This window comes from Podarcis muralis, chromosome Z (assembly GCF_964188315.1).
Source record: "Podarcis muralis chromosome Z, rPodMur119.hap1.1, whole genome shotgun sequence".
NCBI classification, from domain to species: Eukaryota; Metazoa; Chordata; class Lepidosauria; order Squamata; family Lacertidae; genus Podarcis; species Podarcis muralis.
In genome coordinates, this window is record NC_135673.1 from 9,978,512 (window position 1) to 10,005,388 (window position 26,877).

General features: G+C 45.3%; 1 protein-coding gene across 13 annotated transcripts in view; it reads right to left on the reverse strand.

Moving 5' to 3' along the window:
* The window catches only part of KCNT1 (potassium sodium-activated channel subfamily T member 1), a 197,830-nt gene that overhangs the window by 11,888 nt on the left and 159,065 nt on the right, over positions 1-26,877 (reverse strand). For 7 of the 13 annotated variants that reach the window (XM_028715149.2, XM_028715145.2, XM_028715146.2 and 4 more), the window contains exons 18-28: positions 26,221-26,459; positions 18,272-18,488; positions 13,978-14,083; positions 12,089-12,261; positions 10,307-10,378; positions 9,734-9,868; positions 6,967-7,078; positions 6,107-6,208; positions 3,270-3,353; positions 2,126-2,254; positions 375-395 (exon numbers count right to left, since the gene is read on the reverse strand). In XM_028715149.2, the coding sequence (XP_028570982.2) occupies positions 375-395; positions 2,126-2,254; positions 3,270-3,353; positions 6,107-6,208; positions 6,967-7,078; positions 9,734-9,868; positions 10,307-10,378; positions 12,089-12,261; positions 13,978-14,083; positions 18,272-18,488; positions 26,221-26,459 (1,390 nt within the window). The remainder of the gene's footprint in view (positions 1-374; positions 396-2,125; positions 2,255-3,269; positions 3,354-6,106; positions 6,209-6,966; positions 7,079-9,733; positions 9,869-10,306; positions 10,379-12,088; positions 12,262-13,977; positions 14,084-18,271; positions 18,489-26,220; positions 26,460-26,877) is intronic. The other 6 variants (XM_028715152.2, XM_028715148.2, XM_028715147.2 and 3 more) reach the window with 3 other exon arrangements.

Consider the following 26,877-nt stretch of genomic DNA (forward strand, 5'->3'; position numbering starts at 1 on the left):
TAGTAGTAGTAGTAGTAGTAGTAGTAGTATTTGTTTCTCCCATCTTTCATTTCTTTCATTATTTTATTTTAGTTTCCTTTTTTTAAAAAAAAGGAAAGCTGTATAAAGTGTGAGGTCGCACAGGCTGAATTTATTGACAGCACTGGCTGACTTGGTACGCACTATTTTGATGTTGTATATATATATATAAAATCTTTTTTAATGCAGTTATCTTGAGTCTGCAACTCGTCAAATGCAGGTGAAAATGTTCACTAGTTACCCAAGGAAACTAAGGGCATCCTTATTCTACCTTTAGCTGAAAAGTTGTAGAGCTACAATAACTTTTCTCAGCATAAAGACAAATAAATATTTTTTTGACAGAAGCCAATACTCACCTGTGTCCTGATGTCATGAGGCTGGGGTTGCAGGGAGAAAGAAAGACATAATACTTGAAAAACATAATTTGAAAAAGTGTATCATTATTTTGGCCCGAAATTCCTTTGCTGAAACACAACACTGAGAAGATTCTTGTTTAAGTGATGTTTACTTTACCTCTCTTGCTCCCTTCTCAACCTAAACTGTGTAACAAAAATGGTCACCTACTTATCAACTGTGGGCTCTAAGTCAGTGGGGATGGGCAAATCTGTCCATTTCAGTTCCTCTCAGTTACTGAAATGGACAGATTCAAGTCTTAGGTTCCAGTCTTAGGTTTAGTTCTCCACATTTCTGCATCAGGTTGTGATTTATTTTTATTTTTTTAAAGGAAAAGTCCTCATAAAAATTCATCTGCATTTGAGTGCAAATTTCTCCCGATGCACACATTTTTGTATGCAATTTTGCTTGAAGTAATATAATGCATTTCATATATTATTTTCACTAACACATGCATTTTATCACACACGTTCCCCATAACATACACATTTTTGTACATGTTAGTTGGCTGGAGAACTGCAACACAAGACTCTGAGAAGTGGAAATTGCATAGAATAGCTTTTTTAGTTTTCATATTGCTTTGGAATGTGAGGAATAGGTAGGTTCACATTAAAATCCCAACCAATCCAATTTTCTTTTCTATTCCCTAATAGTCAATGGTGATATTAGTCGGGATTAGGTTTATTATATCTGTATGTCGCTTCCCACTAAAGGTCCTGAAATAATTTAAAGGTAAAGGTAAAGGGACCCCTGACCATTAGGTCCAGGCGGGGATGACTCTGGGGTTGCGGCGCTCATCTCGCTTTATTGGCCGAGGGAGCTGGCGTACAGCTTCCGGGTCATGTGGCCAGCATGACTAAGCCGCTTCTGGCGAACCAGAGCAGCGCACGGAAACGCTGTTTACCTTCCCGCCAGAGAGGTACCTATTTATCTACTTGCACTTTGACATGCTTTCGAACTGCTAGGTTGGCAGGAGCAGGGACCGAGCAATGGGAGCTCACCCCGTCGCGGGGATTCGAACTGCCGACCTTCTGATCAGCAAGTCCTAGGCTCTGTGGTTTAACCCACATCGCCACTTGCATCCCTCCTGAAATGATTTACAAGCAAGTAAAAAACCCAACAAGAAAGCTACAAAAATTGGAATAGAATAGAATACTTATTGGTGGTGCCCACATGCATGGGAGGGAGAGAATCTATTTGCCTGGCAGCAAAACAATGACAAGGTTGGTACTAGATGGGCCTCCCTGAGGACAGTAATCCATAAATTGGGGGGCTGTTACTGAGAAGGTCTGCTCTCTCATCAGTACACTCTGGACCTCCTTTGAAAGTAGTATGCCTATTGATGGAGTGGGGGTCTTCTAGACCTGGGGTGGGGCACCTGTTGCTGTCAAGAAGTTTGTGAACATTCTAGGCCACTGAATGTGTCAGTGGCAGAACCTTCACACAAGGCAGAAGGGGGTCAAATGCTCTTGGCAGAGAAGGAACAGGAGGGCATGGGAGAGTGTGGCTAGCAGAGAACCAAGAATAAAAGATAGAGGTATGGGTGGCTGAAGACAGGTCTGGATTTGATGCACTCATTTCTGAATTAATTGCAGGTCCCCCCCGGTTGGGAGAAGCAGCAGTAGAGAGAAAGGAAATCTGGATTTGGGTGGGTGGATATTGGGGATTAGGGATTCTGAGGAGAGGCCAAACAGGTTGATTCTCAACTTCTTACATCCATGGTGGAAAACATGTGGGACTCAGTCCTATAGATGCCAATGGGGATCTCAGCGCTGGAGGAACATAGTTTCTGGAACAGACGCCCATATGTCCGGATCCACAGGTCATCCTCAGTGATTTTCATCTATCCAATAAAGGAAGGAAAGAGAGAAGGAATGAAAAGTCATTGATGCTCTTTTACAATGGGTGACAAAAACATATTCCTTTGCATTGACAAGCTCCCATCAACCTCCATGCATTGGAATATGGGATGATGCATTATGCTGAGGTCAGACCATTGGTCCATCTTACTCAGTATTGTCCACACTGACTGGCAGTGGCTTCCCAAAGTTTCAGACAAGAGTCTCCCCCAGTCCTACCTGGAGATGCTGGGGAATGAACCTGGGACCTTCTGCATGCAAGGCAGATGGCTCTACCACTGAGCCACGACCTTCCCCTACTTCAGATCACTGAGATCAAACAGAATAGGGAGGCCTATCACCTTTAGGCATCAAGCTTTTTCTCACTGGTAGGTAAAGGTTGGCAGAAGCTGGGACAGAGCAACAGGATCTCATCCTGTTGCCTGGATTCGAACCGCCAACCTTCTGATCAGCAAGCCCAAGAGGCTCAGTGGTTTAGACCACATTGCCACCTGCATCCCTTCTCATTGGAAAGGACCTTCACTAGCGAGACTAGCGAGAAAATGCTGGGGCTGAACCCTGAAGAATGGCAAATTCTATCAACTCATGCTTAAAACATTTTTACAGAGCAAGAGACCTCAAAGGTTATCCAGTTTGACCTCTGTACCGATGCAGGAAAACAGATGCTACAGCACCAATCTGCCTAATACTGGTCCCCACCACTCCCAGAGAACACCATCCCGCACTGTCAGCTCCATCTTCTGTGTGAAAAACCTTTAGATGTGTGAAGAAAGCCATAAAGTCTCCCCTTAACTTTCTTTTCTCCGGGCTAAACATATCTGGATATTTTGACCATCCCTTGTAGGATTTGGTTTCCAAACCCCATCACCATCCTGGGTACCTTCCCTGGATAATTTGGAGGGTAGATTTTCTTCACTTGGACTGGGCTAGGCAGGGAACCTACAAAGCACTATATTTGCCACTTTGGTACCACTGAAAATGCAGAAACTCAACACTTACAGCACAGAGGTAGCCGGACCCTGGAGTGGTGTCTAGACCGAGAAGCAGCCTTGTGATGGTGATCATATAGTCTTTCACGAATGACTGCAAGGGAAGAACCCATCAACAATTGGGCAGCGGCCTCTACTCAGGCAACAGCATCAAATGGATTTGGTCCCTCAATTTGATTGAACAACAGAGCTTGTGAAAACTCCAATTAAGCTAACAACAGGTAAAACTCCTTCCCACAGGTGGCAGTGATGACCACCAACTTGGATGACTTTTAGACAAATTCATGGAGAACAGGGCTATCAATGGCTACTAGCCACAATGGCTATGCTCTGCTTCCATAGGTGGAGGCAGTATTGAATGTAACAACATGAGAAGAGCCCTGCTGGATCCAGCCAAAGCTCAACTAGTCCAGCATTCTGTTCTTATAGTGGCCAACCAGATGCCTGTGGGAAGACCCCAAGCAAGATGCAAGCATAAGAGCTCCCTCCTCCAGTGGTTTCCAGCAACTGCTATTCAGAAGTATGACTGCCTCTAAGAGTGATGTGCTAAGATGAAGTTGGGTGCCTCTGCTGCTTACTTCCAAGAACCCAATCTGGGGGGAGATTGGAAAAACAGGAGAGGAAAAAAGCTTGATGGGGACAATGTTATTGAGACTTGCAGAAGCCAGAAAAAGTACATCACAAGGAACTGAAGAAATAATCAATCCAGAACATTTGGGGGTGGGAAGAAGATGAAAAGAAAAGTTATATTGGACTTCCTGAGTGACAGAAGTGGAACATTGGAGACCCATGAAAGAAACTAGGGAACACAGCATTAAGCAGTTTGGGAGAAAAGCTGATTATCATCAACTACAGTGTCAAATTATTCTGGAATGTATATGCTACATTCCAGTTATGGGTGGGGACACGGCTATTGGGTTGTTCTTGTTTTTACTTTGATTATGTATTCTGTGCTTTTATATTGTGATTTTTATCCTGTGAACCACCCTGCGGGTATAGGGGAGTATACAATGTTTAATAATAATAATAATAATAATAATAATAATTTGAATAATTGTAATACTTGCAATTCACAGATAGAGTCATGGAAGTACACCTCTGTTTTTCCCTTCTATGTTTTTCCTCCTCCTTTTATCTTTTTATCTTAGTACTGTTTGTTCTTTTTTTTCTCTTTCTCTTGTTTTCTCTTTGTATTTTTTATTATTTTGTACAGTATTGGAAACATTTATAAAAGGCTTTTTTGGGTGTGGGTACGGGGCAGCGGGCAGAGAAGTCCTTTACCATGGACTGAGGAGGAAACAAGCAGGAAGGGGACAGTCGTAGGAGGGGGGGTCACTGCACGAAAGGCAGGGTGGATAGGGTCTCCCAGGGTGAGAGAAATAGGCTCCCCAGTGGGAGATGGGAGGGTCATCCTCTCTTTATGTGGATAAATGACAGGATATATATGATATAAATATGGCAAAGGGCCTTTTAGGCATTTCCTCCCTCTCCTTCTCTTTTTTCTTGCATTTTTTGGTTTTTTAATATTCTTGTTCTGTAGACTTCTTATTGATTTTTATTATCAATTAAAAAATTTTTTTTTAAAAGAAGTATTATTGCCTCTAACACCAGTTGCTGGAAACCAGAGGAGGGGAGAGTCTTACTCTTGTGCTTGAGCCCTGCTTCTAGAGTTCCCGTATGCATCTAGTCAGCCACTGTGATAATATGATGTTGGACTAGATAGGCCATTGGCTGGATGTAGCAGGATTGTCTTACGTTCTTAATATACATTTTCTTTTTAAAAAATATTTTAATACATGTTCTTCTGAAACTGAAATCACCACATCACCCAAGATGCATTCTGTCCTGTGTGGAAGAGAACAAGGCGATGGAGAAAATGTATCATCTAAATGCAAAGCATTTGTGCCCCCCTCCCCGTCCAACATGGACCCCCTTGAGAACAGTTTCCCACCTCCTCATACGCAGTGTCTACCAATCAATCCATGTACAAAAACTCATACATTAACTAACATTTCTTTAAACTGTGTGACAGCCCTGAGCGACAGCCTTCTGCCATCTGGTGGCCTCTGGACATTGTTGAATTGAAACCTCCCATCAGTCTCAGCCAGTATGACCAACATAAAAAAATTCCTTCCAGTAGCACCTTAGAGACCAACTAAGTTAGTTCTTGGTATGAGCTTTCGTGTGCATGCACACAATTCTTCAGATACACTGAAACAGAAGTCACCAGACCCTTATATATAGTGAGAGGGTGGGGAGGGGTATTACTCAGAAGGGTGGTGGGAATGGGTGATTGGCTGATAGGTGTGGTAAACCTGCTGACGACTGTTAACGACTGCAATTGATCTTATAGGAAAAAGCAAGGGGTGAGATGGCTAAAAATAGCTATATCGTGTATAATGAGATAATAATCCAATGTCTCTATTCAGACCAGGTCTCTCAGTGGTTTTAAGTTTGGTAATAAGTTGCAATTCAGCAACTTCTCTTTTCAGTCTATTTCTGAAATTCCTTTGTAATAAGACAACTACTTTGAGTATGACCAACAGTTAGGGATGATAGGAGTTGAAGTCCTATAGCAATTCAACACAGAGCAGACTCATTGAAGTTAGAAGGTTGGGCTGAGACTTGGGAAACTGGAGTTCTAGTCCCAACTTGGCAAATTTACATTTACATTTAGAGAGGTCCAGACAACTCCTTTCTTGAATAGGGTTTCTTCCCTTCCTGGAGATTCAGTATGACACAGTTTGCAAAAAAACAACAACCCAATGCTACAGGGGATCAAATGCTTCAGCTAGGAGGCGCCTCTTTTGGAATGAATGGTGGCTCCCTTCTTCCCTTCATTGTTACCTGGTAAAGCAGTGTATCCAACATGCTGATGCTGAAAACTCTGCCGGCAGCAAACGGAAGGCGGAACATGAAAGCCAAGTTGGAACCGTTCTCCCGCTCTTTCTGTGGAGAAAGCAGAGATGAAAATAATAGTATGGCAGCCTTCCTGGATTAGACCAAAGGCAATCTGGCCCAATATCCTGCCTCTAATGGTGGTCACCCCAAAGTTTGCAATAAACAATATTTATTTTTATTTTTTAAACAACAAAGTTTGAAGGTAGAGACCAAGACAGCCCATGGAATACTTAGAAAGTGCATGGCTAGCTGTCGCCGCAATCAGGTGTGCTTCACAGTGTAGCACTTTGTTGTAGGTCCCAATTTGTGTTCGACTTTCCAAGGGTTGAATTCAATACTACTCCTACTCAGAGTAGACTTATTGAAATCAATGGGCAAGACTTATTTATGCTCTTAATTCAATGGGTCTATTCTGTGTAGGACTAGAACTGGCTACAACCTCAGCGCTCGTGGTCTTTTTTATTTGCTATATTAAGAGGTAGCATGGCAGTGGGCACACACACATCCACAGAACACTGCTGGATTGTCCTGTGAAAAGAAAGGGCACAATGAGAATTGTGCTTCATCTTGAGCCTTGCAACCCTAAAATGTCAGCATGGAATCTCATAACAAGGGAGCAGCTGAGACATGACCTACTTGGTGGGTAGCAATAATAATAATGGTGACCGTGATGATGTTTTCTTCAACAACGGGAATCAGGGAGAGGTAAGAGGGCAACAAATCAGCATTCTTTTAAAAATATACCTGATACCACCATAAATTAGGACTCTAATAACCAAATATACATATTTTTGTTCATTTGTTACCTTTTCTAGTTTGGAAAGGGCCAATGAGTAGCTATCCTTTGCTCGGAACTGCATGAACCTCATGTTGGATGGATGTGTCAGCTCTGTAATGATGCTCAGGCTTGGGAAAAGCCTAGAATGAAAGCAAGGGGTGCGGGAGAGAAAGCAAATACATTTCTGTTAGACATTTCAACAAATGTAAGAATAGCCCTGATGGATCACAGAGTGAGATTCATAATTTGGCATCATGCTCCCCAAAACTGGCCAGCTGGTTGCTTCTGGGAAGCCCACAAAAGGGGCACAAAGACAACAGCCCATCAGCAGGGATGAACCAATAAAAACCTAGAACAGCCCAAGAGTGGCCTCAGAGTACTATCTAGCCATTGCTATGGAAAACGCTGTTGAGATGGAAAATGAGTATGGGGGAATGGAATAGAGTGAATACCTAGCTACCCCATTTCATTTTTGTTGCATATCGAGATAGATAGAGATAGAGATGAATTGCTGGATGCCAAGATTCAACTTTGGGGCAAGCAGTCTTTGGTAAGAGAACCCCGCAGAGATTTAAGGTCACAAAATATGCAGCAAAGTAAAGTGTGGAAGTATAGGCTGTTAGACCATTAAAATATGCTCTTCCAAGTAAATTCCAAGATTTCCTTCTCCTCCCAGCATAGCAAGAGACCGCATGTTTGGTAAGTTTAAAAATGGATTACTTACAAACTCTCCAAAGGTCAAATTTATGTGCTTTCGCATATAAATTTCAGGAAAGCTGCACAGTAAGCAATACTTAGTTACAAAGTGGTAAATGTTTCTAGATTATTAGTATAAGAACTCAAGAGTGGCTCGTAAGAGCCATGTAGTTGAGCTGGAGCTGGAATTTCTCATGTAGACTGGGGGTAAATGAAGGTTTGATTTCCTATTTCCCCCAAGGTGTAAAGAGAAGTGACCTCACTAAGCTTATTCTATGGTCTTAACCCCTTCATGTATTAATTGCACTTAAGCATGTTGGTTATATGATGCTGGTTATCCCACAACTTTAATTGCTACTCAGTTGGGAATTGCCAAGGAGGGCAAAAGAATCTGCTTCCCCCACCCTCAATCAACCCTCTGGGAGCCGCCCAGAGTGGCTGGGGAAACTCAGCCAGATGGGCGGGGTATAAATAATATATTATTATTATTATTATTATTATTATTATTATTATTATTATTATTATTATTATTATTATTATTATGTCCAGCTGAGAAACAGCCTTCCCATGGCTTTAAGTGCAGCAGATGCAGCTGGAAAGGGAGAAGAGGAATATGGGGGGAGGGAATTATTTTAAGTTATGTGATCTTGTTGTTCAACTTGATCTGTTTATATAGCTTTTATGCATTGTAATTTTGCTGTTTTTTGTAATTTAGTAATGTTTTTTTTAATGCTTAAGTGAATTTCTATTTAATTATTGTTGATATTATTGTGTAACTTTATGCTGTATTAATTACACCACATTGCTTTATGCCAACTTCATGTGCATAGGATTGCTCCCAGTGGTGCGAATAGGTCAAGCTGCATGTCTGAGGACCCATTAAAATATGCTGTAACCTCTGAGCCTTTTCCCATTTAACTCTTGCCTTAGTTCTGTCACTGGATAGCTCAGATGGTTAGAGTGTGGTGCCGATAACGCCAAGGTTGCAGGTTCGATCCCCATATAGGACAGCTGCATATTCCTGCATTGCAGGGGGTTGGACTAGATGATCCTCAGGGTCCCTTCCAACTCTGTAGTTCTATGATATTTTGTGTGTTATTTTTGTGTGCTATTATATTACTTTATTTTGTATAAGCTGCTTATTCTAAGTCATATTTTTATTACGACTTTTTTTGCATTGGATCAGATTGTTATGAGTAATCTTTGCTGTATATTTTGTTGCTTCTTCAGCTTGTAATCTGCCTTGTATATCAATATATAGGTATATAGAAAGGCGGTATACAAATTTAAAGTGAAATGAAATGAAATGAAAATATGAGAACCCCACATTGCAATGTCTCGTGTGTGTGTTTGTGGGCAAAACTGTCAATTTTGATTCTCTCTTTTCTCATTTTTCCTGTCTTAAAATTCAGTTGTCCACATTTCTTCTGCAATTTGCATTTAAAAAAAGTTTATTCAGCATTTACATGTGAATTTATCCTACTCAACACATTTCTGTATGCAGGTTTGACTAACGAAGGACATATTTTCAAGGAATTTCCTTTGATATAATGCATTTTGCTATGTTATCTTCACTAATTTAGGTGTTCTTGTGCACATTTCCTTGGCTGGTGAGCAGCTGATAGCCTTATCACTGAATTTGTCCGGTGTTCTTTTAAAACCATCCAACCTGGGACCAGCTCTCCATTATGGGATGCAAGACAAATAGTGGGAGTGGGGAACTGAGGCCAGCTTGCCAATCCTCTCTATCTGGCCCTTAGAACTGTCCCCAGGCCACACCTTCCATTGGCCATGCTTGGCACTCCAAGTGTGCTTTGCTTGGCTGGAATGTGTCCTTGGACTTTAATGCTGCTGCTTTCTTGACTGGATGGAGGACTGAGAGGTGCGTTTAGCAACCAGCCTGCTGTACCAAAAGTAAAATTGGCATTCATTGCTCCACCCGCTCTTCTCTCTGGCCCTGCCCACCACTGGCATGTGGCCCCCAGAAGATATCCAGAAGGAAATGCAGCCCTCAGGCCGAAAAGGGTTCCTCAACCTGGAGAAAGAGGGAAGAATTATCATGGCCAGAGATGCTGAACCTTCAAAGCACTTTGTCTCACCTGAACATGGTTTGGACGTTGACGATGGTCTTGGCATCTGCCATGTAATCCTCTTCGGCGCTCATGGTGCTCTCCTTGTCCACTACCACCAAATTGTCAGCATAAATGATCCCACACTGCAGCAAGCTGTCGAGGCTAAAAGGCATTCCCCAAAACAAGTGACAATTAGGAGGCTGTTGGAAGGCGGGAGGGGTTAGGGTTAGCCAGCTTTGATGCTCGAAATGTCTCAGAAAATTATGCTCTTGGCAATTTGCTGACAATTTTTTGTTGTTGTTTTGAGATCATCCCATCCCAAATTGTTGCACTGGGCCAGCACGGGGAACACTGCCTCAGGACAGAAAATTTAGGAATCAACTTAAGGGATGTACAAAGGAAGAACTGTTTTGTATGTTTATGGATCTGAGTATGAATTATCAGAGGGGTTTTTTTTTTAGCCCAACAAAATAAAACACCTCCAAGTTTCTGTCCCTCATGGTGGTGCCTTGGGGTTGTGCCTTGGGGCACTGAACCAAAAGAGACAGAGACAGGTGCAGGGAAGGAGAGAGAGAGAGAGAGAGAAAGGGGAAAGCTTACTTATCAATTGTGCCTTCCATATAATAGACCATTGGAAAACAGCAGATGGCTTCCAGGAAATGATGGTCAGGCCTGAAAAAGAGACACTCAGTTTCTCTTTTTTCCAATCTTAAGTCCAGTTTTCCACATCAGTCCGTGAATTCTTATTACGAAGAAGCGCCCATGAAAATTCTTCAGCCTTTTAGTGTGAATTTCTCCTACTGGACCCATGTCTGCATGCAATTTCCCCTAAAATATACACATTTTGGCAAAGCAGCTTCCCATAATAAAATGCATGTTGGTATTCTATTTTCATGAATACGTGCACATTTATGCACACTTTGCCACAGCATATGCATTTTTGTGCGCATCACTTGGCTGGAGAACTGCACTGCAAAATCCAGAGAAATGCGGATTTTGAAGGATGGCTGCAGTTTGATCCTTGCAACGTTTCAAAAAGTGTGAATTGGATAGGTCCACTTTGAAAGGCAAACTGAATTGAATTCCTTCCCGGCCCGCAACCGCCAGCCCTGCTTTCTGGTGCTGTGCTGTCCAAATCTTTCACCCTTCTTGCCGCTCTGACCACGATGACACCCCACCTTCAATCTCTGCATAGGTCTCCTCTCCTTCCCTGGATCCTGTGCCAGCTCCTCATCCTTACTTTCGAAGTTGTACTTCTCCACTCTCACAATACACCTCCGCCTGTGACTTTTGCTGGTCACAGGCGCTGTAGCTCAGTGTTAGAGAGTTGGCATTTGGAAGGTCCCTGGTTCAAGTCCTGACTTGTCCCCAAAGTGGGCTGTGAAAGATGCCCACCTGAAACTGTTGCTGCCAGTCAGTGTTTGCGCAATCATTTCTTAAGCTGCTCTAATATGTCAAGGACCACCTCTCCCCACATGAACAGCCCCAGATCCTGGTATCGCCATCTGAGGCATTTCTCTGTGTGCTGCCACCATGGAGAGGACTGGAGGGTGGCAACACAGAACAGGCCTTCCCAGTGGTAGCTCCCCAACTTGTGGAATGCTCTCCACAGGGAAGCTCGCTTGGTGCCATCTTCATTTTCAGATATGAGACATTCCTTTTTACCTGGGTGTTTGGCCCTTAATTTGAAGGTTTTCAATTACTTGTGGCCTCTTTTAGAAGGCAGGATCCATAAGACTGACCTTTATTTGTTTAGGTGTTGTGTATGTGTGTGTGTGTCAGGTTCTATTTGTTGCTTTCATTGTAATTCGTGTTTGTAAATTGTAGTAGTGTTTGTGCACTGTGCTTGTAAGTCACTTTTGTGAGTAAAGCAACTGTTATGTACTGAAGTTCTCACCCTGGGCCAGCAGGGGGATACTGTAGATAGTTCAGGTCCACATATGCAAATAAGGAATCAAAAGTGACGTTCAGTGATTGGATAGTTACAGAAAGTTGTTACAGTTACGTTGTAGTGGAGCTCTATATAAGAATGCTGGCTGAACCCTTCAGTTCAGTTCAGTTCTGGCCTATGAATAAACAAGAGCTGTTTGAAGAATCGCTGTGTCGTCTGATATGTTCACCCACAACTTAACAGCAACAATATCATCACGTACAGCACCAGCAGAAGCAGTCTGAGTAGGAAGAATTTCAGAGCAGAGCATACCACCATCTTTCTTAATCACTCTCTGAGCATCAGCTTTAGGTAGAGCCTTTCCCCTAGAAGCCTACTTTTCTATTTACAGGGAGTGTGTGTGTGTGGGGGGGGGGGTTGGGGCTCTGATGTAGCACCAGTATATTTGTATGTTTGTGTGTATATATGAGCTGGAGCGGGGAAGTACTTACTTGTTGTCAAGCAACAGTACGATGGGGTTTAGCTCTTTCCGTGACCGGTAGTAGGCGCGGAGAGGAACAATGAAGTTGTACAAGCCGTTCCCAGCCGTCTCTGCTGACACAATGATCAACTTGTTCTTAAAGCCGTAGGCCTTTGCGTCTTCATAACTGTTGTGCCTGCAGCCCTGGAAAGATGCCGGGAAATGTTTTATTTTACACTTCCTGGCTGGCGCTCAATAAAGGGCCAATGTCACCTATTCTCCCCATAAGAAGATAAGACCCAATTAGCCTAGCATCTAGTCTCACAGTAGACAACCAGATGCCCCAGTGGGAAACTTGCAGGTAGGACCCACTCACAAGAGGTTGTGGTCCTCCTGTGGTTTCCAGGAACTGGGATTAAGCAGCACTGCTGCCTCTGAGAATGGAGGGAGGGAGAATGTAGCCACCAAGGTTAAAAATCCTTCACAACAAGGTAATAAAAGCAGCCGCAGCAAGCAGGGCAGTTGGTAAACTAGACCACTTTCCTAATAAAATTATCCTCCCTCCCACAGTAACCATTTCCAACTCTCCTGGATATGAAGGAACCACAAAGGAACAGCCAGCCGAGAGGATGAAATGAACAGGAAGATGGATGAAGTAGGAAGAAGAGAAGAGCCCCCACGTGAACAAGATGGGGGCAGGGAAGCTGCTTAGATGCAAGAGCTGGGGGGGGGGGGGAGGAGAGAAACAAAATCTCCAGCTGCTTCACTTTTATCAGCTGCCAATGTACCAGATGTTTCCACTTTATAGAGAAACCCTGCTGGCCATTCAAACAGTTCCTCCAGCATCAGAGACGTTTGTGTGGCTTTTTAGAAAGCCCAGCCCAGGTAGCTGCTTATGTACATGTCTGCATCTCCAAAGCTCCCATTCCTACAAACCCCTGGACATTTTGTTTAGCCTGGGGTAGCTAACCTCTTGCTCTCTAGACGCTTCTGAACTACAGCTCCCATCAGCCCTTGGCAGAATGGGCAAAAGTCAGAGGCGATGGGAGTTGTTAGTTCAGCGATATGCAGAGGGCCAGAGGTGAGGCCACCCTGATCTAGACCTTCTCATGCCTCTAATCATTGAGCAGGCATTGCCTGTAAGCCTTTGCCACCGTAGGGACTAGAAGCCTTAAGACAAAATAAAATTGGTAATTTTCAGGAAGTATTTTCAGTTGCCGGTGTTTCTAAATTAACCTTAAAAGGTAAAGGGTAAAAGGACTCCGACCATTAGGTCCAGTCGTGACCGACTCTGGGGTTGCGGCGCTCATCTCGCTTTATTGGCCGAGGGAACCGGCATACGGCTTCCGGGTCACGTGGCCAGCATGACTAAGCCGCTTCTGGCGAACCAGAACAGTGCACACAAACGCCATTTACCTTCCCGCCGGAGCGGTACCTATTTATCTACTTGCACTATTGTGCTTTCGAACTGCTAGGTTGGCAGGAGCAGGGACTGAGCAAGGGGAGCTCACCCCGTTGCGGGGATTCAAACCGCCGGCCTTCTGATTGGCAAGTCCTAGGCTCTGTTGTTTAACCCACAGTGCCTCGTGTGTCCCCTGCGCCACCCATGTCCCCTATTAACCTTGGTGCCCCACAAAAGGGTAGAAAAAGAAAGAACCTTTTCAGAAATGCATGCCTTCTAATATGAAGTGGCCCCAAACTGGGACACCATTTTCTGGGGCCACACTCCTTCACAAGTCATGCAAAACAAGATCCCCCAGTGCTTTTTGGGGGCACAGCACCCAAAAATGAGTGTTTTGGGCTGCCATGTCCAAAAAAATGTGCAACCCTAAGTTCTGCAAGATTACAGTGGGCATTTGGGCTGCGGTCCTCTCACAAGAAGGGACAGTTGACAAATATGGAAATGTGACCAGTCCTTACCTTATCCAAGCGCAAGCAACAGAATGGAGCTTTAACGGGCAAAAGGTGGCATAATGTGGGAGAGCTTCCAATGTAGGGAGAGTTGGGAGGGTAGCCTTTCACATACCTGTAGAACAAGGGGGAAGTGGTCAGGATTTGGCCCACCATTTTGTTTGTTGTGGTTTTCCATTTCTACACACAATGCCCCTTGCAATGGGGAATTCCAGGAAATGTAAAATGGTTGCAGCAAGCCCAACAGCATACTCTCCAACATTTATCCAATGAAAATAGGGACATCCTATTCCATAATAAAATAAATACTAATAATTTTACTATTTATACCCGAACCATCCGACTGGGTTGCCCCAGACACTCTGGGGGGCTTCCAACATATATAAAAGCACAATAAAACATTAAACATTTAAAAACTTCCCCATATGTGGCTGCCTTCGGATGGCTTTGGGGGTCAGATAACTCCATACCCTCCAACATTTCTCTGATGAAAATAAGGACATCCTACCACACCTTACAACATTTCTCAGATGAAAATAAGGCAAAACAGGACATTCCAAGATCAAATCCAGACCAGGATTTCAGAATACTTTGAGTCAATCACAAACAAGTCCACCCCAGGCAGTCTCTACGGTACCCCTGACCTAAGTTGTCCAGGGCTTTGTAAATTTATACAAGGACCTTGAGCCTGGCTTGGTAGTAGATGGGCAGCTAATATGGATGCTTTAACAATTGCATCACATGTTGTCAGCCAGATGCCCCCACCAGCGTTTTGGCCACTGCATTCTGCAAGAGCTGTGGCTTCCAAACCAGGCCCTAGGGCAGCCCCTTGAAGTTTCCAAGGCATGGACTACAGTGTTCAAGCAAGGCTATTGTATATAGTAGATGCATTTGATGAAGACTTTATCCTAATGTATGCATTACTGTATGCATTTTATGTCTGGAGAACTGCACCACAAAATAAGGAGAAATGCAAACTTCGAGAGAGAGCTGCATTTCAGGTCATGTGTTGGAACCACAAATTAGGTAGATTCACATCACACTGTGCAATAAATTGAATTTCTTTCCTCATCCTCTATTCCATGGGTAGGCAAACTAAGGCCCGGGGGCCGGATCCAGCCCAATCGCCTTCTAAATCTGGCCCGCGGATGGTCAGGGAATCAGCGTGTTTTTACATGAGTAGAATGTGTCCTTTTATTTAAAATGCATCTCTGGGTTATTTGTGGGGCATAGGAATTCATTCCATTCTTTTTCTTCAAAATATAATCCAGCCCCCCACAAGGTCTGAGGGACAGTGGACCGGCCCCCTGCTGAAAAAAATTGCTGACCCCTGCTATCCTCAACCACCTTCTGCCACCTGCATACACATACCTTCCAAATGCCCCTACTTTCCAGGGACAGTCCTGGAATCACAGAAGCCATTTTGGTTTCTGATTTGATGCTGGAATGTCCCAGTTTGCCTTTTCCGTCCCCTCCATGTCTCAGAGAACAATTAAAAGTGGTGTGCTTGTCTGTGTATATTTGTGTGTAGGTGCGAACACCGAGTCCTGTTTATACTGAAAATAAAATTCCTGCACCAAATGAAGGAAATGGCGAAGCAATCCCTGCAATTTTGAAGCGAAAGGCCAAGAATCCACTTTAAATTGTTTCATTGCAACGGTTCAGCAGTGAGTCATTTCTTATGAAACATTTGGAGTCTTTATTCCTTTACTGTAAATGGAGTCTTGCTCTGTCTACTCAGAAGTAAGTCCCACTGTATTCAATGGAGCTCACTCCGAGATAACTGTGTAAAGACCCAGTAACCTTACACCACAACCCAAAGTATTTTTTTTACTCAGAACTAAGTTCCACTGAGTTCAATAGGATTTCCTCTCTGGTATGTTCCTCATTATTCTTACAGTTTCCATTCTTATTCTTATATCTTGCCTTTTTCCTTGACAGGGACACAAGGCAAAAAAAAAATTTCATTCTGTGGAAGGTGTTGTACATGACTCCTTCCCTCACACATTTTTTTCTTTACAACACTTGTGTGAGATAGGTTTGGCAGAGAGGTTGTAACTGGCTCATGGTGACTGATGTAGATGTGCAGACGGTGTATCTGGGTGTGAGGAAACCAAACTTGGGAGAAGCTTCCTGATGAAGAACAGAACGTCCCTATTTCCATCTGAGAAACGTTGGAGGGGCTACAAAAGTCTGTGTGTATGGTAGGGTTGCCATACACCCGGAATTTCCTGGACACATCTAGCCCATGTCAGCAGTGTCATTTTTGCTGATTTTACTTAGAAATAGCTGGAAAGCGTCCAGTTTTTTTGTTTTTTGTTTTGCAAAAATCTAATCAGATTTTGGGCAAAACAAAAAAAAGCTCAACAGCTTTTCTGTCCGGATTTTCACTGTTTGAAATACGGCAACCCTAGTGTTTTTGGTGTTTTTTGAAGTGGGGAGAAGAGACATTTAACTCAGCCCCATACTAATTTTGCAAAGCATTTATGGAGTGGAGGAGACTCTTGAGAGTCCCATGGACTGCAAGAAGATCAAACCTCTCCATTCGGAAGGAAATCAGCCCTGAGTGCTCACTGGAAGGACAGATCCTGAAGCTGAGGCTCCAATACTCTGGCCACCTCGTGAGAAGAGAAGACTCCCTGGAAAAGACCCTGATGTTGGGAAAGATGGAGGGCACAAGGAGAAGGGGACGACAGAGGACGAGATGGTGGGATAGTGTTCTCGAAGCTACCAGCATGAGTTTGACCAAACTCCGGGAGGCAGAGGAAGACAGGAGGGCCTGGCGTGCTCTGGTCCATGGGGCCACCAAGAATCGGACATGACTAAACGTCTAAACAACAATAGCAATTTAGCTATTACAAATGTGTCCGGAAGATGGCACTGTGGTGCCACTTTAAGAAAACCATGGCAAAGTCCTTCACCTTCTGCTTGCTCTAGTGAGATCTAGGCAGAAAGGAATGGAATAGAAAGCATGCCACCCAGGAACAGAGCTGAAATGGAGCAGAAAACTGTTAATGGGAGGCTAATTTATGCAAATGGCCCATTAAGTGCAGGAAATAACAATAAATTTGCACGGCAGTGCTTCCACAGAACAGCAAGTTGGCATCTTGCTGGGTCCTTTAATACCCAGAACACCATCCTGGAGGCACTTTCCATTCTGCTGCACTCTAAAAGCCACCCCATTTGTTGTGTGTGTGTGTGTCTTGGAAGCAGCATGGCTCTAATCTTGGCATTTCAGCAGAGGGATGCAGCAAACGTCCACCAGGACTTGAGAACACCCTGGACCTGGTTAAGCACTGTAAGGCAGGGCTGGACTGAATGATTAAAACATACAGTATATTGGCAAGCCTCTGCAATTCTCTAGCCTTTGTCATAGCTTCCTGGCATGTTCCTTACGGAGGAATTAAGCGAAGCTGTTGTGCCCCTTGGCGGGTCATGCGCTTCAATGCATTTTAATGCTGCCCAACTAGCTAGAATGGTCCTTCGTTGGGTGCAAGGGGAAGATAAGAGGAAGACAAAGGGTGACATAAGCTAATGATCTAGATTTCCCCAGGATTAAAATTCCCATGCGTATAAAAAACTAATGTATCAGAACGAAAGCTAGGCTAAATGCTGCCTTCCTGACATGCTAATTGCCCAAGTGTGGGGAGCTATTTAATAAAAAAAAATGGGAGGGGGGGCATACAATCCGTCCAGCCGTCTAATGTTAGATTAGCCTCAACCAGATCCAGGGCCTTTTCAACTCTGGCTCCGGCCTGGTGGAACACTCTGCCTCATGAGACCAGGGCCCTGCAGGATCTGATTTCTTTCCGCAGGGCCTGTAAGACATAGTTGTTCCATCTGGCCTTTGGCTTAGAATCAGTTTGATTCCCTCCCCCTCTTTCTTTTTCCTTTCTCCTCCTGTGAAGAGGCTGCATCCTAATGTTTTAATAATCTATTCTAATCTTTTTAAAATTGTATTTTAATCAACTTGTTTTTATTATTGGTTGTTAGCCGCCCTGAGCCCGGCCTTGGCTGGGGAGGGCGGGATATAAATATATTATTATTATTATTATTATTATTATTATTATTATTATTATTAATGTGGTGCAATCCAAGAGCCAGGTTTACTACTCTGCCACTTGCAACCATCCCTAAGAAATATATTTCATTTGTTTGTTGTTAAATGTCTATACTGGATCAGAGGATCACAGGGCAGTTTAACAACACAGAAACACATATCATAGCAACAAACAGGAACAATACTCCCTCTCACACACACACAGTTTAAAAGGCCATAGATATGAACTAACAGCTCACTGACTCGATAACAGTGAGTCCTTCATCATCCGACTGAGTCATCTCGTCCTCGGACTGGTCACTGAGCATGTCACACGGCAAGAGGGAGGAACTGTCGGCCACCTCTAGGACAGGGGCAATACTGGGCCTCCTTTTCCCAGAGCCATTTTCCGCTGGCAAGGTGAGCTTGCTGTTGTTGATGGGGCGGCACTCTGTGTTCTGCAGATCCATGGCCACCGTGCCTGTGGGACAGAGGGAAGAGGCAGGGTCAGGCACTAAAGGCAGCTACTACAGGCAAACCAATGCCCATATTACACTTTTTTAAAAGAAAAACACACACACCTATTTTTAATTTTTGCTCTTCATTGCAAGCTGCCTACAGCAAGGGTGAGAAACAGCAGGCCTGACTGTGGCCCTCCAGGTCACTCAGGCCATGTCCCGCACTGGCCTCGCTTCATACCCAGAGCATTTCTGCCTGGCTGGAATATGTCATTGAACTCTGAACATGCCTCTTGCTTGTCTGGATGTGGGATAGTGTGGGTGTGCGTGTGTAGAGAAATGGGCCCTACTTTACAAAAGGTCAAAACTGTGTTTGTTGCAAGCCAGCAGTAAATCACACTGTATACATTGGAGTTAACTCTTTATTAGCAAGAACAGGATCTGCACAGACTTGGTGGAGTGTCAGGCCTAATGAGCACAGGAACTAATCCCTGGTAGGTCTTGCCCCCATCGATCAGGTGCTAAGACTAGAGATCCCTGCCTTCTCACAGCTGTCTATGTATCCTCCTCTTCAGAGTCTATCTTTGCTCCTCTCACTACATGCCTCTTCTGGTTTTGAGAGGCTGGAGGAGCTTGTCAGAGCAGGAGGGGGAGACACCCATGACTCTTCACCAGCCAAACTCATCTCTGCCTCTCCAGATTCCACCTCTGCATCTGCTTCAGTACTGCTCTCTGCCACTGACTCTCCCAGCTCACTAAGCCCTGTTACCCTTTAAGCTTGTGATGCCTCCTCTCCCCACTCTTCTCTTTCTTTCTTCTCATTGTTGTCCTACTACCACTCCGTAGGCTCTGAGCCTTCTTCCCTTGGGGATTCCCTAGCTGGTGCCCCCCATTCCTCTGCATTCCAACCAGTCCATGAACATCTGCCCATTTTAGCCTCTGGCTCCACCCACCACTGGCATGCTGGAAGGTTCCCCTGAAGGGAATGAGGCCCTCAAACCATAAACAGGTTTTCCACCCCCAAGCCTAGAGAGCCTTTACTATTAGGTGACCTAAAAACAACCCAGATAAAGAAATCCATATAAATAAATTACTCCTGCTGGAACAGATTAAAGGTTCATTTAGTCTAGCAACCTGTTTCCTACAGTGGGGTGCCACTGAGGAATCCACAAGCAGAGCTAATAGGCAGCAGCCCCCTCCCCACTACCATTTTTGCTCCCCAGCAACTGGTATTCACAGGTATACTGCCTCTGAACATGGAGGTTTTCTTTAGCTGTCATGACTAGAAGCCATGGTCCTAGTCCTCATTGTTGTAGCCCAGTGGCAAAGCATCTGCTTTGGATACAGAAGGTCACAGGGTTGATCCCAGGTATCTCCAAGTCAGCCTGGGAATGTCATCAGCCTGAAACTCTGGAGAGGCACTGCTTGTCTGTATTGAGTTACATAGACCAATGGTCTGATTCAATATAAGTCTGCTCCCTTCCCCCCCAAAATCCTTCCATCAGTGCCCCCCAAATAAGCTCTGTGGTGTAAATTCTTCCCCAAATTTATGGTAAGTTGTTTTGGAACATCTGAGGAATGTCTGTACAGTGGTACCTCAGGTTAAATACTTAATTTGTTCCAGAGGTCCATACCTAACCTGAAACTGTTCTTAACCTGAAGGACCACTTTAGCTAATGGGGCCTCCCGCTGCTGCTGTGCCGCCGGAGCACGATTTCTTAACCTGAAGCACTATTTCTGGGTTAGCGGAGTCTGTAACCTGAAGCGTATGTAACCAGAAGCGTATGTAGCCTGAGGTACCACTGTATATTTATTTATTTATTTATTTATGCCTCACATTTTCTTCAAAGGTGGTGTAAATATTTTCTCCACTCCCTATTTTATCCTCGCTACAACCCTGTGAGGTAGGTTATGCTGGGAGACTGCGATTATCTCAAGGTCACTCGGGAAGCTTCATCATGGCTGAGTGGAGATTTGAACCAAGGTCTTCCAGGTCCTAGCCCAACATTCTTACCACTGTGACACCACACTGAGCAGGATGGGTCTAAGAAACTCATTCTTTATATATTCGGCAGCACTAACATCTCCAGCAGGTGTGCGCCTGTGTGCCATTTATGCAGATCTGTTTCAGGTAAAATGCAGACTGCTCTTTATTCTGCAAAGCGACGGTAGGTGGCCCTAATTATCTGGATTGCAGTTTGACAGAAAGCAGCATGAAAAGCCCCATCGCGCCTGGACTTCTGGGTAACATCTTTGCTGAGACGGGTGAATCAGGGCTCCATGAGAAGGCCAGCAACAGATTCTAATTGGTGAACCCGAGGAGAGAAAAGGCAGATGATGAGAAGAACGATCTTTGACTCTGTTTGGGGGAGGAGAGCAGGAAGAGAGGGAGGGAGAGCCTTATAATGAGCTAACAGAGTGGGCGGCAGAGAAGCAAGATTGTATAAGGGAGGAATGATTCAGGAAAGGCATAAATAGCACTCCTGTATTTCGCCTGTGGCGCTCTCTCTGCCTTGCGACAAGACAAGAATGCAGGGCACATATTCAAAGGGCCCTTTCAGCTGGAGGGAAAATGCATAGCCACTGAGGATGAGGCTGTGTATTAGGGGCTGCAGTGGTGGCTTGTAATCGTTGATGCCATGCAGGGACGCTGAAGGTAGGGGGAGCCAGAGCCAGTATTGAGCAGTTTGGCACCATCAGGGATGCTGTAGCATCAGATTTCCTGAGTTGGCAGATGGGTCAGACTGAATGACACCTTTGAGGTCCCTTCCAGAGACTCCATCTCTTAACAGCAGCGCCATGGCATCTATGGTGCCTGGTGGAGCCCAGCAGGGACAGAACCAGAGCCAGTGGCAGGCTGAGCCAACTAATTCAAGCTTGTTCCCGTACTTCTTCCTGTTGAGTTACCCGATAGGGTTACCAGATGTCCCCGGTTCCCAGGGACAGTCCCTGAATTCACCAATCTGTCCCCAGACAAAATGTGCTCCTGGAACGTCCCCGGATTTTAATTAAGAAGAAGAAGAGTTTGGATTTGATATCCCGCTTTATCACTACCCTAAGGAGTCTCAAAGCGGCGAACATTCTCCTTTCGCTTCCTCCCCCACAACAAACACTCTGTGAGGTGAGTGGGGCTGAGAGACTTCAAAGAAGTGTGACTAGACCAAGGTCACCCAGCAGCTGCATGTGGAGGAGCGGGGAAGTGAACCCGGTTCACCAGATTACGAGACTACCGCTCTTAACCACTACATCACACCGGTGTCCCCGGATTTATGCCTGGGGACTTCCGGTGAGGCAACATGGCAGACGCCATGGAAGCGAGCAGCATGGAGTTCCCAGCCACGTCAAAGTTCCAGCCAGCCAGTCCACTGGCTGGGGGGCGGGTATTTAAACCAAGGTGCAAGCCAGAGAGCTTCTTTCTGGCTCACTTCCTTGATCAACGCTCGTCCCGAACTCGCGCAAAGCTGCCCGCAGCAGAAGAGCCCGCTTCTGCTGCGGACTCTGTGCGCCTGAATTTAGGGGGTGGTGAGTGAGGCACTGAGGTTGTGAAGAAAAGAAGCATAGAAAAGAGCTGTGCCACGTTGTGAGACAGAGAGAGAGAGAGAGAGAGAGAGACGGAGTGTGGTGGCAGTTTCTCACGGGAACAAAGAGGCGCGAAAGCGAAGGCTGAGGGGGAAATGGGGGGGGGGAGGAAGGGAGGCAGGTGAACAGGCTCTTTTGCTTTCTCTCCCTCCTCTCCCTCCAATGGCCTCTGAGGAGATGGTGAGTTTAATGGGGGGCAAGGAAGGCACTGTGGCGCCCCTTGTCCCTGGCAGTGCCACGCTGCCTTCCCGCCAGGAGTGGAGCGCGAGTTGAAACATTCTCAGGAGATGGGGCCTCCTTCGCTCCCTCCACGCCTTCTCCGGCACCAGCAGCCTCTCTTGTGAGGAGGGCTGTGTGCGAGTCCTCTGTTTGTCCACCTCAGGTAACGAGACACCACCACACCAGTTAAATCTCCATAGAGACAGCACTCACCCTCCCGCTGTCTCCCAGTTATGGGAAGCCGGTGCCTTGCGTGTGTGTTTTAATGCGTGTTTTCCCAAGACCAGCTTGCACCTTTACTCGATCTCCCCCATTCCCTGCAATCAACCTCTTTTTTGGGGGCTTTTGTGTGTTTGTAGATGGGCTTCTCCACCTGCCTTGTGTCAAGGTGCATGCCCGACAACTTTGGAGTTCCCTCCTCTAAAAAAAGGTCAAGAACTCTGGGCAACCCTTTCCCAAAATAAAGCATGAAATAATAATAAATAGTGTCCCCGGATTCATTGAAAAAAATCTGGTAACCATCTTCTACAAGAGCAACACAGAAACTAAGGAAGGGAAGGAAGCAGACTGGTTATAGGTAAGGAAGCAGGCAGGGTCTGGGGCTGGTTGAGAATGATGGGGAAACATCCTCCCTGTATGTTTAAACATCACACTGAGGTCCAGCACCGAGGGCCTCCTGGCGGTTCCCTCACTGTGAGAAGCGAAGTTACAGGGAACCAGGCAGAGGGCCTTCTTGGTAGTGGTGCCAGCCCTGTGGAACGCCCTCCCACCAGATGCCAAAGAGATAAACAACTATCGGACTTTTAGAAGACATCTGCAGGAAGCTCTGTTTAGGGAAGTTTTTAATGTTTGAAGTTTTATTCTGTTTGTAGTGTTCTGTTGGAAGCTGCCCAGAGTGGCTGGGGAAACCCAGGCAGATGGGCAGGGTATATATATATATATATATATATATATATATATATATATATTTACTACTATCCTCCACTACTTCCCGCAGTTTGGTCAAACTCATGCTGGTAACCTCGAAAACACTATATCCAGTGGCAGGTGGTGCCTTTTGAGGTTGGTTGGACAGAAGGCTGAGACACCAACAGTAAGCGGCACCAGAATCCAACTCATTCTAGTTCTTTCTTCATCTTCCTCCTGAGATCTATAAGTGCAGCACTCAAGACTCAAAGAGGAGGAAGCTGACAAGCAGGGCCACCTCCTGGACCCGGTGCAAGTAAGAAGGCAGTCAGGCAGGGGCTGCCTGAGTTTGATATTTGTCTTAATGAACCAAACTCCACCAAATGGCTGTATGCGAATTCCAGAATCAGAAGCTCCACACCTCTGGGTACCAGTTGCTGGGGTGAGAGCACTGTTGCACTCATGCCCTGCTCGTGTGCTTCGTATTAGGGTATCTGGTTGGCCACTGTGAGAAAAGGATGCTAGACTAGGTGGGCCTTTGGCACTTCTTATGTTATTGTGAATCTGCTGCCCTCCTCACTCTTGAAAACTTTAATGTCAGTTCACAACATAGCCTTTGAATATTTGCTGGATGATCTGCAAACATTTTATATCTCCATCTGATAGTCAATGGCCATTTGTCTTCAGTATTTGATCTTAGGCAGATGAAACTGGATAGCCGTCATACAGTATTTGTGTGCAGTATTTGAATAAGAAAAAACCCTGCGAAAATCAGGGCACCGGTGATTTGTGTGTGACCTCTTTTTATATGCCAAATAATGAAGCAAATTGGGGTGATTCAGGGCTTTCCCTGCCCCAAATGTTGAAGCACAATGCCAATGACCCCCATCCCCAAGATGGATCAGAGCACCCCACAAAGACTTGTGTCTATTCTGCACCATATAGTTCTGTACTTTCTGTACAATCCCCCCCCCTCTTTTTTTTTTGTCTATGGGGCTTTGCTGCCTGTGACACAATGAAGAGACCTGAATTGTTCTTTGTTAAAGCAACATTGTTTTAAGCTGTTTTTAATATTGTGCTTTACCATTGTTACCTGCCCTGGAACCTTAGGGTGGAGGGTAATAAATTATAATAAAAGTAACAACAACAGAAAAATAAGGCAAGCCTCAAAATGGTACAGGAAAGTAGAAATTGATAAAATCAGAAAATGCTCTTATAATATGCCCTTACAGAACTCTGCATGATTCTAGATTCAGTTAGGTAGCCGTGTTGGTCTGACGCAGTCGAAATAAATTAAAAAATTAAAAAATTGTCCAGTAGCACCTTAAGGTAAAGGTAAAGGGACCCCTGACCATTAGGTCCAGTCGTGACCGACTCTGGGGTTGCGGCGCTCATCTCGCTTTATTGGCCGAAGGAGCTGGCATACAGCTTCCGGGTCATGTGGCCAGCATGACTAAGCCGCTTCTGGTGAACCAGAGCAGCGCATGGAAACGCCGTTTACCTTCCCGCTGGAGTGGTACCTATTTATCTACTTGCACTTTGACATGCTTTCGAACTGCTAGGTTGGCAGGAGCAGGGACTGAGCAATGGGAGCTCACCCTGTCGTGGGGATTCGAACCGCCGACTTTCTGATCGGCAAGCCCTAGGCTCTGTGGTTTAACCCACAGTGCCACCCGCGTCCTAGTAGTGCCTTAGAGACCAGCTAAGTTTGTTCTGGGTATAAGAGGTCATGTAGTTATCTGAAGAAGTGTGCATGCACACGAAAGCTTATACCCAGAACAAACTTAGTTGGTCTTTAAGGTGCTACTGGACAATTTTAGAACTCTGCATGGTGGAAGATGGGGATAAAACTAGACTTATCTGGTGCCCCCAACCGTTGGGCTCTCTGCCTTCTGCCCTGCCAGCCCCAGTGGGCACCAGACAGCACTGCTTTTATACTTTATGGTAACCACTGACTGATACAGTTATGCAACTAGGGCTTTTCTTTCCCTTCATCAACTGCCAGCTGAGTGCAGCCTCATTTTCGGAGAGATTAATCATTCTGACACTTATTTTTTTTGGTACAAAACACCCCTCTAAGGAGAACCAAGTGCAGCAGCGCAACACACAAGGCATGTAAATAGCACTTTGCAAATATATTGGCATTGTGCTGTGTGGGTAATAAAATGGAGCAGGAAATAAGACTGATGGAGGAAAAATAGGAACACAATTTGATTGGACTTTGAATTTTCGGCTGTGCCTTCGGATGGACAAGCTACTGCCTGCTGCTGCCCTTCCTGCCATTTCTGTCTGATGGCTCACATGCACTGTCTTGAGAATGAATATTGCCAGCTTTTCACTCCTCCTCTCCAAGCTTCCAGCCCTCATGACAGCAGGAAAGGGTAGATGAGATAAGAAAACACAGAAAAAACTAATATGTCCTGATATTGTTTTTAAAATAAAGGGCTGGATACAGATTTTGGAAGGGGGGGAAAGGGTTAATGCAAAAGGCCAAACTACACATTTTCATGAATGCACAAGTCTGTAGGGTTCTGTGTTCTAGAACCAGGGTTTCCAGCAGAAACCAGTATTCTGTTTCATTGCAAACCTGGTAGACTTGAGACTTGTCCTTTAAGGGTGACAGATCTGGCTTGCATGGGCTAAGGGCCAAGCCCTGTCCATCCAGTCATATAACAGTGTTAGGGAACTTTTTCAGCCTGGGGGGCGTCACATTCCCTTCTGGGCAACCTTCTGAGGGCCACATACCAGAGGTGTGCAGGGCAAGAAGCAAAACCAGGCAGAAGAATGAATGTAAACAATAGACTAGTTTCTACACACACACCTCTCTCCATCCTCCACCCAGGCAAGCAAGAGGCATTATCAGAGTTCGACACATCCCAGCCAGACAAAAACACTCTCTGGTTGCAAAGCAGGGCCAGTATGGCCTGAAGAGAATTCTGAGAGGTAGACAGAGACCTTGCGGGCTGCATTCAGCTGCCAGACCCGAGGTTCTCAACCTCTGCTATAGGGCTATCTTGCAATGCAACCTTGAAAAGTGGCAGACTAACTCACCCATGCTGGCAATGATGCTATGGACTGGCAGCCTTGACGGCCCATCATAGATGCCTCTCCCTGCAAATCCTTTCTTCTTCTGCTTCTCCTCCTGCTTGAAGATGAAGGCTGAGTTCTCCTCCTTCGTGATGTTGATGTAGAAGCATGTGTCGGAGGCACTCAAGATGTGCCGCGGTCCTGGGTTGAGGAGGATGCTTTTATTCTCCTCCCTCTTCACACCCATCAAGCAGACTCCATACCTGAAAGGAGCACCAAAGAGGTCTTGGATAAAACCAATGACAGGGGTCCCTTCAGTTACAAATGCATCAGGTTACAAACTCCGCTAACCTAGAAGAGTTACCTTGGGTTGAGAACTTTGCCCCAGGATGAGAACGGAAATCATGTGCTGGCAGCACAGTGGCAGCAAGAGGCCCCATTAGCGAAAGCACGCCTCTAGTTAAGAACATTTTCAGGTTAAGAGCGGACCTCCGGAATGAATTAAGTTTGTAACTAGAGGTACCACTGTACTTGGCATGATCTAATCCCAAGCTGGAAGCCCAGGTTGGTGTGTATGGTTCTCCTCCTCCTCCTATAACCAGTGGCGGAGGAAGGGGGCGAGGGGTGGGTGGTCCACCCTGTGTACCATCTCTGAGGGGGGTGACAAGAAGGCACCCCGTG